The sequence below is a fragment of the Macaca thibetana genome, chromosome 4 (genome assembly GCF_024542745.1).
Source record: "Macaca thibetana thibetana isolate TM-01 chromosome 4, ASM2454274v1, whole genome shotgun sequence".
Classification (NCBI taxonomy): domain Eukaryota; kingdom Metazoa; phylum Chordata; class Mammalia; order Primates; family Cercopithecidae; genus Macaca; species Macaca thibetana.
The window spans coordinates 135,919,638-135,931,916 of NC_065581.1; the positions used below are offsets into that span (position 1 = coordinate 135,919,638).

At 36.9% G+C, this 12,279-nt stretch overlaps 1 protein-coding gene across 8 annotated transcripts in view; it reads right to left on the minus strand.

Annotated features, from left to right (window-relative positions):
* LAMA2 (laminin subunit alpha 2) overlaps window positions 1-12,279 on the minus strand; it is a 772,685-nt gene that overhangs the window by 106,585 nt on the left and 653,821 nt on the right. For all 8 annotated transcript variants that reach the window (XM_050788287.1, XM_050788283.1, XM_050788285.1 and 5 more), the window contains 3 exons: window positions 7,743-7,859; window positions 6,599-6,762; window positions 5,141-5,279 (listed from right to left, as the gene is read on the minus strand). In XM_050788287.1, coding sequence (XP_050644244.1) covers window positions 5,141-5,279; window positions 6,599-6,762; window positions 7,743-7,859 — 420 coding nt within the window. The remainder of the gene's footprint in view (window positions 1-5,140; window positions 5,280-6,598; window positions 6,763-7,742; window positions 7,860-12,279) is intronic.

The following is a 12,279-nucleotide window of genomic DNA, read 5'->3' on the forward strand; positions in this document are numbered from 1 at the left end:
GCAGTGCATCTGGTTGTGCACTTTGCTTGCAAGGAGAAATGGCAACATGTGTAATTATATACTATTTCGTGTGCTGTAGCCAATGGTTTGGCTGGATGGTCAGGGACTTGGAAGAAGCATGATTAGAACATTGGTGGCAAAGAAATCTGGGGAAGAGTTATGTGGATGGACCTCTCTGAGTGGCCAAAAACTGTGAAGATATTTATATCCTATGTGAGTGCTCACCAATGGGTGACCTCAGCTGAGGAGGATTTTAATAATCAAGTGGATAGGATGACTCTTTCTGTGGACACCACTCAGCCTCTTTCCCCAGCCACCCTGTCATCGCTCAATGGGCTCATGAACAAAGTGGCTATGGTGGCAGGAATGGAGGTTATGCACAGGCTCAGCAACATGGACTGACCTGGCTGTAGCCAAAGCTGAGTGCCCAATTTGCCAGCAGCAGAGACCAACAATGAGCCCTCCCATCTGGCATCATTCCTCAGGGTGATCAGCCAGCTACTTGGTGGCAGGTTGATTATATCGGACCTCTTCCATCATGGAAAGGCAGAGGTTTGTCCTCACTGGAACAGACACTTATTCTGGACACGGGTTTGCCCATCCTACACCCAATGTTTCTGCCAAGAGTACTATCCGTGAACTCACAGAATGCCTTATGCACTGTAATGGCATTCCACACAGCATTGCCTCTGACCAAGGCACTCACTTTACAGCTAAAGAAGTGCAGCATTGGGCTCACGCTCATGGAGTTCACTGGTCTTACCATGTTTCCCATCTTTCTGAAGCAGCTGTATTGACAGAATGGTGGAATGGCCTTTTGAAGTCATAATTACAATGCCAACTAGGCGACAATACTTTGCCGGACTGGGGTAAAGTTCTGCAGAAGGCTGTGTATGCCTTGAATCAGTGTCCAAAATATGGTACTGTTTCTTCCACAGCCAGGGTTCATGGGTCCCGGAATGAAGGAGTGGAAGTGGAAGTGGCACCACTCACCATCACCCCAAGTGACCCACTAACAAAATTTTTGCTTCCTGTTTCCAAAACATTATGTTCTGCTGGCCTAGACATCTTAGTTCCAGAGGGAAGAATGCTGTCACCAGGATATACAACAATGATTCCATTAAACTGGAAGTTAAGATTGCCACTTGGCCAATTGGGACCTTCCTACCTCCAAGTCAACAGGCTAAGAAGGGAGTTACAGTGTTCGTTAGTAATTGACCCAGAATATCAAGGTGAAATCAGTCTACTATTCCACTATAGAGGTAAGGAAGAGCATGCGTGGAATACAAGAGATCCCATAGGGCATCTCTTAATATTACCATCCCCTGTGATTAAGGTCAACGGGAAACTACAACAACCCAATCTAGACAGGACTACAAATGGCACACACCCTTCCAGAATAAAGGTTTGGGTCACCCAACCAGGTAAAAAATGATGACCCGCTGAGTGCTTGCAGAAGGCAACGGGAATACATAATGGGTAGTAGAAGAAGGTAGTCATCAATACCAGCTATGACCACGTGGCCAGTAGCAGAAATGAAGACTGTAATTGTCATGAATCTTTCCTCCTTATACTGCTAAGAATATGTTTGTGCATGTATACACTTGTACTAGGAAAATATCTTCATTTGCTTTCTTTTTCCTTTATCACGTGACATAAAATTTATTGACTTCATATCAGCATTTAAGTGTTGTTAACTTCATGTAATAGCATTTAGGTTAAGGATTAGTGTGCTTCCGATTGTACAAGGGATAGCTGTATTCTGTTAGGATAATTAGGACATTATTATTGTCTTTATTTGGAGATTATGTATGATTTCAGGAGATGTGTATGGTTTTAAGTTGACAAGGGGTGGACTTGTGATGATTAATATTGAGTATCAGCTTGATTGGATTGAAGGATGCAAAGTATTGTTCCTGGGTGTCTCTGTGAGAGTATTGCCGAAGGAGATTAAAATTTGAGTTACTGGACTGGAAAAGGCAGACCCACCCTCAATGTGTGTGGGCACCATCTAATCAGCTGCCAGTGTGGCTAGAATAAAAGCAGGCAGGAGAAAGTGGAAAGAGCAGATCTTCTGACTCTTCCAGCCTTCATCTTTCGCCCGTACTGGGTGCTTCCTGCCCTCAAACATCACACTCCAAGTTCTTCAGCTTTTGGACTCCTGGACTTACACCAGTGGTTTGCCAAGGGCTCTCAGGCCTTCAGCCACAGACTGAAGGCTGCACTGTCAGCTTCCCTACTTTTGAGGTTTTGGGACTCGGACTGGCTTCTCTGCTCCTTAGCTTGCAGACGGCCTATTGTGGGACTTCATCTTGTGATGGTGTGAGTCAATATTCCTTAATAAACTCCCCTCTATATACACATCTATCCTATTAATTCTGTCCTTCTAGAGAACACTAATACATTCATCAATTTTAAAAATCTGATCTGGTAGATAATGTAGGCTTTGAGTTTATCTATGACCTGGAAATGTTTTAAAAACATCTAATTCTCTGTTATTTCAGAATCTTATAGGATCAAAGCCACTAAGATTAGAAAAAATTACTGGATGTCCATATTCCATTTTGATTCCATTTTATGAGTGACATATCTCCTTTCTTCTTTTCCTTGCACCCTCTAGAGAAGTACAAAATGAGATATTTTCTTGTAGATTATATGCAGGAAAACAAATGCTTTATAGTACTTTCCTCGCCCAACACCAATAGAAAAATAGTATTTGTTATTTCATGATGTCTAAGTTCTTAAAATAATATTTCATTCTGATATTTAAATAAATTATTTATGCAAGACAAGTAGCTATTACTCTTTACAAAATAATACTGCACTACAAACAAATCATATTAGCTGTCTCCTGCTTATAAAGGATCCACTTCCTTCTCTCTCATATTTTCCTTTTAATGTGATTCTTGATTGTCTATGTGTGTTTATATATAGGAAGACAAGTAAATTAAAAAAAAATCAAAGTTGATTTTAAAGTATTGTCTTAATTATGCTTGGATGTTATTTCTATCATTTCTTTGTTTCTTTTCTTATGGTAGTTTCAATGCTTTTTTTCTTCTCAAATTATCTGACCTCCATTTTCTTCATGGCGGTCATTGGTTGCTTTTTTACTTGACCTTTTCCTTTTCTCCTACCAATGTATAATTTGTTTCTTTGTTTTTCTTTTTAAGTTATTGAAAACATTCTTCCTTCTTTATAGGGCTAGACTCAAATGGGTAGAGGACTCTTCTATATTGTTATGCTTTGAACTCTTTTAAACTTAATAATACACTTAATCTCATTCTTCTCTGTTGATCTATAGCTTACATATCAGATCTTATATTTATGGGATGTTAGTCTTATCTAGATAATTACTCAACTTAATGTTTTTCAAATATATTTCTTTTCCAGCAAAATAGAACTATATTATACTGATCTATTAAAACTAAAATTTTATTCTGCTTATGAAAAACATTCCAACAAAATTTCTAGGACAGATCATCTTTTTATTTTCTGATAGTCATTTAATGAATCAGTGATTCTCTATAGCACTTATTTTGTAATTTTTCAGGCATTTAATTATTTTTAAGTGATTGTGGAAAGAGAGAAGGAATAATGATAACCGCGGACATGATGTAATGCATTACGACTCACCATCACTCTCTGTTTGAGGTTGGTTAGCCTACCATGCATAAGCGTGGGTGGTAAGAAGTAAGTGCACACTTCATATTGGCAAAAAATGATTTTTCCTAAAGGTATTAAATTAGGGTAAAATTAAACAACTCCTTAACATAAAATGTTACAATAAATTTATAAGGATGAAGCAATTACTATAGCAAATTTTTATTGGTATAAAAGATTATGAATAGGCATAAAAGGTGTCAATTATAATTAAAAAATTCACTCATTCATTCATAAGTGCCTACTATTTGCCGGGCACCATTTTAGGTGCTGAAAATAATCATACAATAAAAGAGGTGAAATGAAAATGGTGAACTTGGAAATTAGGGTCTTTAAAATAGAAAATTATCTATCAGAAGATGAACAAAAATTTAGTTTAGATTTGAAAAGTAGATTCATTTTGAAAGGATAACTGAACATAGAAACGCTTCTGCAATGATCATGCCACTGCTTTGAATAAGAAGTAAACAGAACATATGGCGTCAGTAGAGCTCGCTCATTCAAGAGAAACCAAAAACAGTACTAATTGCTCATAGAATGTGATGTTTCATTATGACCACAAAATGAACCTGCTAAGACTGTGGTATCTCTAATATCCCTGAAATCCTAGAAAGCATTTTTGCCCAACACCGAAGCAAAGAAAATATTGATCGGTTTCTTTAACACCATTGCTTATGTGTATTTCACTCACAGTCAGATGTCCAATCAGGTTTCCCCCCCAAAAAATTCTCATGTGTTTGGTAGGTTCTATGTGAAGCAAAATAAATAAATGATGGTTCTAAACATTTTATTCAGGAAGATTCCTATGAGATTTTTTAAAAGCTGAAATAGTACTACCAACTTACTATCACACAACTTATTTACAAAATGTTGCTTTACATGTAAAGAATAAAGATTTGTCACCATTGAAGGCGTTCAAATAATATGATAGAACTTGGAATGCCCAAACTCTAAAATACTTGTTCCAAATGTATTATGAACAATGACTGTAACCAAAGGTTAAGAGCTTTTTAATTCATAAATTCATAAAAATTCATTAATTCATAAAAATGGTATAAATTGCTTAAAAGCATACAATCCAGTATGTTTTATAAAAAGTGCATTTTATAGCCAAACTTCATATGCAATGGTTATATGCAATGGTTTTTTTTTTTTACTAATGACATTTGAGATAATGGTGATAAAATTCCCTATCCAGAGTGTTCTCTTTGCCTGTTTTATTTTGTGAGTTGGTAGCACAAACTTGCTTGGTGTCTGTGATAATGTTAAGACCTTAACAGTAGTAGTGGGTGACTGACAAAAGAGTTCTACTATAATTTTAGCATACTGAGAATTTATTTTAGGTAAATTTTAAAAGAGGTCTTCAAAAATAACCCAAAACAAATATGTCAATTTACTGGGATTTTCCAGACTGACTTACATTTGAAAAATGCAAAAAGGTTGACTTCCATTCCCAGCACATGTGCTATTTGTTTCTTACCAGTTTCGTAGCTTCGTGTGCAAGATCTTTGGCTTCTTTGGCAACTTTCTCAGCTTCATCAATATAGTCCTTAATATTGCTGTAAGCTTTGAAGGCTGCAGTGGCATTGAAGGAGATGTTTTTAGCCTCATCAAGGATTCTGGTGGGATGATTCAAAAAAAAAGAATGTCAGGGCACTCAATGGTACTTAAGTGAAGAACATCCCAATTATTAAGAAATCTGGCTTCCAAATGATCATGGCCAATATATCTAGGACAATTCCAAATCACAGTGAAGTATCTCCTTATTATATTGTCTTGTAGTTTTCTACAACCTAAACTTATATTTCTAAGTAATTCAGCTATGAAACACTACCAACATATCTTAAATACCCATTGCATCCTCCAAAAGTCTCTGCAACCATGTACTCTAGCAGGTGTGTGATATGAGACAGTTCTTTGTTTGTTAAGCATGCTGTGAGATTCAGAGCACTTCTTCTACTGGGATTAATTTCACAAAATCTTTTTGGGATAGCTGCACTTCCCAGAGGAGACTAAATGAATTTCAGAAGAGTAAATGGCCTGTTTCAGGCCAAATGACCAATATGTCCCCAAGAAAGGACTTAGAACTTGGATCTGATAATATCTAGCTTTGTGTTTCATCTACCACTCACCCTTCATTATAAAGTGGCAAAAGTTTGACATAAAATAAAATGATAATGCATATATTTTCCAAGGTCTTCAAACATTAGTATTTTTTCTTTGTAACAGTAAGTATTAAGTATGAGAAGAAAGCCTTGCATGTGATGTAGATTTATTTGGGCAAATTATTCTTGGGGCTAATAGCACCTCTATTAATTATGACAATCTCAAAATTGTGGGAGAAGCATATCAGTTACACACAGAAGGCTGTTTGTAAGTCAAATATATACTTTCCTCTTTACTCTCCCTCCTATGACCTATGTAATAATCCCAGCTAGAATAAGCTGATATTTTACAGTAGAAAATGTAATATCTCCCTGGAGCTTAAAAGAGAAAAAAAAAGACTTAAAGGCTATGTATGGGACCACATTTTCAAAAGTCTCTCTTTTAACAATAAATTGTTTTGATTGCATTAGAAACATAAAACTGAAATTTGAAACAGAATGTGTTTTTATATGTTATTTAAAATGCTAATAAGGCAACCACTGTGCTTTCTAATAAAGAACAGAAAATAATTTTTTCTAAGTGTAGCCTAGGGCTATGTTCATTTCCTACTAAGCCATATTTGAATCTATTTGTAACTCAGACTTTGATGCTGCTCTAGCAGAGCTTTGCCCAGAACCTCCTAATTAAGCCTGTCCACAGAAGAGCCATATAGCTAGTGTGTTCACAGTTAACAGAAATCAGGATTTGAAAATGATTCTGTACCATTTATGCCAGTCAAAACCTTTGGACAAGCATCAAAATACACAAACATTTCCAACAACAAATGACATACCCATCAAGGACAGCAGATGAGTCATTCAACTGAGCTGCATGGCTCTCAGCTTGGGACACCTTCTCGGCAAGCTTCCTGTCCTTTATTTCTTGGGAGAGGTCATCTATTTTGTTGTTAAGCTCCTCAGACATAGGTGGCAATTTAGTTTGGATGTCTTCAACATACTGATTTGTAGAGAAGAGGGCATTTTAAGCAAGTGAATTCAAGCCTCCTCTCTTTTACTAATTTCTCTATGAGACATAACTACACGTTTGTTTATTTATTTATTTATTTTTTGAGACAGAGTCTTGCTCTGTCGCCCAGGCTGGAGTGCAGTGGTGCGATCTCAGCTCACTGCAACGTCTGCCTCCCAGGTTCAAGCAATTCTCCTGCCTCAGCCTCCTGAGTAGCTGGGATTACAGGTGCCTGCCACCACACCCAGCTAATTTTTTGAATTTTTAGTAGAGACGGGGTCTCGCCATGTTGACCAGGCTAATTTTGAACTCCCGAGCTCAGGCAATCCGCCCGCCTCGGCCTCCCGAAGTGCTGGGATTACAGGCGTGAGCCACCGCGCCTGGCCCAAATGTTCAGTTTTTAAATGAAACTTCAAACTTACTAACATAGCAGAAAGAATAGAGAATTAAAGTCATTATTTAATGAAATAGACTAGGAAATTTAAGAAACCAACTTACATCAAGAAAAGCCTATCTATTTAAACAATGCCACTTCATAGTTATACATATCATTAGGATCTCTTAGGCCATTTGCATTTCTATGACCACATATCACTCTATGTAATGCATTATACATTACATGTTAAAAGCCTGTTTGTAAATTTACATTTCTCTTTTAACTAATGTTATATAAATATTGAAGCAGATTGTAAGTGCTGCTCTAGGAACAAGAAATGTCCTTCATCGCTGTGGACAAAAACAGATTTGTGTGAATGTGTGAGTACCCTCACACAAACACTCATGTCCACTGGGAGAACAAAGTGATACTCCAGTTGTCACCAATATATAGGCATGGTCACAGCAGAATAATGCAAAAATAATTTTATCTCTACAAGAAAACAAATACTAGTATTTGCTTATATTACTGAGCTTTCTCATAGGCTCCCATTTACTCATTACCATCTCTCTTTTGAGTTCTACCAAATACTTACGTCTATGATCGAGTTGATTTCATCTGCAAGACGGTTGGCTTCATCGAGTATGTCATTGCCCTCTTTTAAAGTGTTCTCAATTTGTCGTTTCCCACTTTCAACAGCCTCCTTCTTTTTCTGTAGACCATTACGAACAAGACATCAAAACTGCGTTTTCGTAAAATCCTACCTACCCCTGTATTCCTGACTTTCCTGAGCTGTTTGAATAAAAGCTTGGCAAAAAAGGTACATCATGTTGACAATGTGGCTAGATGAGAATAATATAAACTACTTAGCCAGTCCTTCAAGAGTTCTTCTATGTAGAGGCTTGTACAGGTTATTTCTCCTTCTCATTGTGAGAAAGTCATCCAAGCGAAGAAAAGTTATGCGATACTAGTTGAGGAATTAAAACTACTTGAAAAGAAAGATGGAGTATCCATTTCTAACTAAAATGTAAGTGCTGAATAGTTACATTGGTACTACATATTGAATTCTAGAATCTATATACAAATGAGTACTTTGTGAGCATAAACATAAGCAGATGTATTCAATGGGAGTTCTGTGAAATTTGAAGTGAGATTTTTAAGGAAACTTAGGGAAAGTACTTTTTTTAAAGTATTTTTTAAGAAATAGAGAAACTATTACATGGAAGAATCAACCTAATGGACTGTTTCATGGGAGAATAGATTATAATTTTTCTTTGGAACATATAGCTTGTGTCGAAATTACACAAAACTCAATCCTGGCCTAGAAGAGTAAAATTAATGAGAGACAAATATTGCTATTTCTCCATCTGGGGCATTTTTTTACTTATTTTATTCTTTATACTTTTGATTCATTCCTATTCCTGAAATCACCATTCTACCTATAGATTTAACTGCATCAATTGTAATTTTAAGCTTTGACCACTTATAGGCTTTTTCTATAGACAATAATGCTAATTCATTTAGATCTCAATATGTGCCAGACAGTTTATAAGCATTTTGTTATTCCAACTCTTTGGATCCTATGTTGATCACTTTTTACATAAGTGGAAAATTGAACAAGTAAAGGGCAGTGGTCTGAATGTTTGTGTCCCCTGGTAATTAATATGTTGAAATCCTAATCCTCAAGGTGATAGGATTAGGAAGTGGTACCCTTGGAGGTGACCGGGTCATGAAGCAGAGACTTCATAAATAGGATTACTGTCCTTATAAACGAGACCTGAAGGAGCTTGTTCATCCTTTCACCATGTTAGGACACAGTGAAAATGGTGTCTGTGAACCAGAAAGTGGTCCCTCGTCACACATCAAATCTGCCAACACTTTGATCTTGGATTTCCCAGCCTCCAGAACCATAGGAAATAAATTTTGATTGCATATAAGTCACTCAGTATTTGGTCTCTTGCTATAGCAGCTTAAATGAACTAAGACATTAAATGATTTCCTTAAGGTAAAATAGTACAGTGTGGTTAAGATTTAAACCCCTGTCTACTTAATGATAGATCCTGGACTATGAAAATACTATCTCTTCTATTATAGAAATCACACTTTTAAAATTTGCACTGGGCTAGTGCTAATTTCATACCCTTCTTTCCTCACCTTCACCAACCAAATCAGTATGTTGCCAGGTACATACATCTAGTTCCTGCCTCTAAGCCTTTGCACTTGCAGATCTTCCCACTATGTACTCTTCCTGCTCTTTGGCTTGTTTCCTCCTCCCTCCATTTTGGTAACAGCCACTCCTCTGATTACCTATCTAAAATAGCACCCATCCTTGTCTCAATCATTCTCTATATACTACGGCACAGTGATTAAAAGCTACACCCAAGTGACAGCCCTCCTGGTTTGGGATCTCAGCTCTGCTCACGCCTAAGCTATGAAACCTTAAGGAAGTAATTTAGCTTCATATAAAATGTTTAGTCCTTCCCTACTCAATGTGCAGCCCATTCACCAGCAGCATCAGCCACACCTGGAAGCTCATCAGAAATGCATAATCTCAATCCGTTCTTAGGAACTACTGACTTAGAATCTGAATTTTAACAAGAACCCCATGCGATTGATAGACATTGTAAAATTAGAGAAGAATTAGCTTAAAACACTGCCTGGCACACAGTAACACTGTAATTTTAATTATTATAATTACCTTATTTTGTTCTTAGAACTCATTTATCTGAATTGTATTCTTTAGAGTGGTCAAAAGCTATAGAAACATAGATAATATTATTTTCTTTTTTATATAGATTGATTCATCTTGATTACTTTTGCCAGGAGTTGCTAAAAACAAAGATTATGTAATAAAAATCAGAAATACCAAAGCATCACAGATACATGTACGGGGACTAGCAGAAAGGCACAGCCTGTTGAACTATACATGGTTAACGAAGGACAATACATTGAATGTATTATGCAATATCATGCAATATACCATGTATTATGTATCAATAAACAATTTATGTATATCAGCCCATGCATCCAAACTTTATGTTTGTATCTTATACTTGTTTACTGGTTTAGTGACTGTCGCCTGCACTGTAACACAAATTCCATAAAGACAGTCTTATGTACCACTATCTCTAGTACCTAGATGAGTTTCCTCAATAGATGTTTTTAGTAAATAAATGAAAATGGGTCAGGCATGGTGGCTTATGCCTGTTATCTCAGCACTGTGGAAGGCCGAGGCAGGCGGATCACCTGAGGTCAGGAGTCTGAGACCAGCCTGGCCAACATGGTGAATCCTTGCCTCCACTAAAAATACCAAATTAGCTGGCTGAGGTGGTGCATGCCTGTAGTCCCAGCTACTCGGGAGGCTGAGGCAGAATTGCTTGACCTGGGAGGCGGAGGTTAAAGTGAGCTGAGATCACACCATTGCAATCCAGCCTGGGTGACAAGAGCAAAACTCTGTCTACAAAAAAAAAAAAAAAAAAAAAAAAGAAAGAAAGAAAATGGAGTCAATTCCTGGGACTTGTGTTGGTGACACTTGGCTCATTTAGCTACTCCCATCACTAATTCAGGGGAAGTAGTGATATGTCATTCACTCTTCACAGAAAACAAATGTAGGAACAGTCCCAATGTCCCTGATTACAATGTCCCTGATTACAAGTCATATCTGATCTTCCAAGGGTCTAACATTCTTTTACACAACTGCCAATTTTAGCCCTTAGCTTTTGTATGAACTGAGTTAAAGTATAGCATGTACAGAAACACAAGAATATTTTACAACGTGGCTTGTTCGAATTAATGGATCGAGGTAATTTAAAATGCTGTGCCACTGGAAACAGGGAGAATATTTCCACACGTGTTAATTGAAGAGCTATATATATTTTGATTTCAATAAAGTAGTGACTTAGAATCTTTTGTAAAAGCTCTAATTGAGTCACTTTAGGGAGTCAATTGTCATGCAAAGATCAAAATGTGCTTCTATCATACTCAATCAGAAATGATGATCAAGAGGTTAAATAAATTTTTTTTTTTTTTTTTTTTTTTTTTTTGAGACAGGATCTTGCTCTGTCGCCCACGCTGGAATGCAGTGGCGTGATCTCGGCTCACTGCACGTTCCGCCTCCCTCTTCCCAGGTTCATGCCATTCTCCTGCCTCACTACAGGCACCTGCCACCACACCCTTTTTTTTTTTTTTTTTTTTTTTTTTTTGTATTTTCAGTAGAGATGGGATTTCACCATGTTAGCCAGGATGGTCTCAATCTCCTGACCTCGTCATCCACCCGTCTCGGCATCCCAAAGTGTTGGGATGAGGTTAAAGAAATTTTGGAGGTGTCTTATTTTCAGATTAGATACTGATGGGTTCCAGCTTTGAACCAAGGAAAGATGGAAATTTGGAGCTCACAAATATTGATAAAAGTATAGAGTATTTGGGTTTGTTTTATGGCACTTTATTTACTGAAGAAAAATCTGTTTTGTCTTTGCTAGATACTGTTCTAGGATTTGGGGATGAAGTGAGGAAGAACACGTGTTCCTCATGGCTTGTCTGGAGGAGAGATAAAATGAATGAGTAAATTAATGTATAATATATTCTTAAAGAAAGATTAGATGAGTACAATAAAAACAAAGAGAGGGACAGATAGAAAATGATATAGCATATAAAATACCTAATATAGAAAACTTAGAGTATTTAAGAAACAGAAGGAAGGTCTACGTATAGGGAGAATTATTCTACAAAAAGTATGGCATAAGTATAATTGCTCAATGATTCTGTTTGGATATGAAGGTTGATTATATTTCTACTTTTAACTTGTAATCAATTATATCTTAATTTATTCCAGAGCTTTGCAAATTGAACACTTTCTTTTTCTTTCTTTCTTTCTTTTTTTTGTGGTGTGTTGGTGTGGTAGATTCTTCAGGAACCTGCAAAAGCTCTCTTACTGTCTATTCTTGTTTTCTTTTCTTTCTTTCTTTTTTTTTTTTTTTTTTTTTTTGAGACAGGGTCTCACTGTCATCCAGGCTGGAGTTCAGTGGCATGATCACAGCTCACTGCAGGCTCAAACTACTGGGCTCAAGCAATCCTCCCACCTCAGCCTCCAAGTAGCTGGGACCACAGGCATGCACCACTATGCCTGACTAATT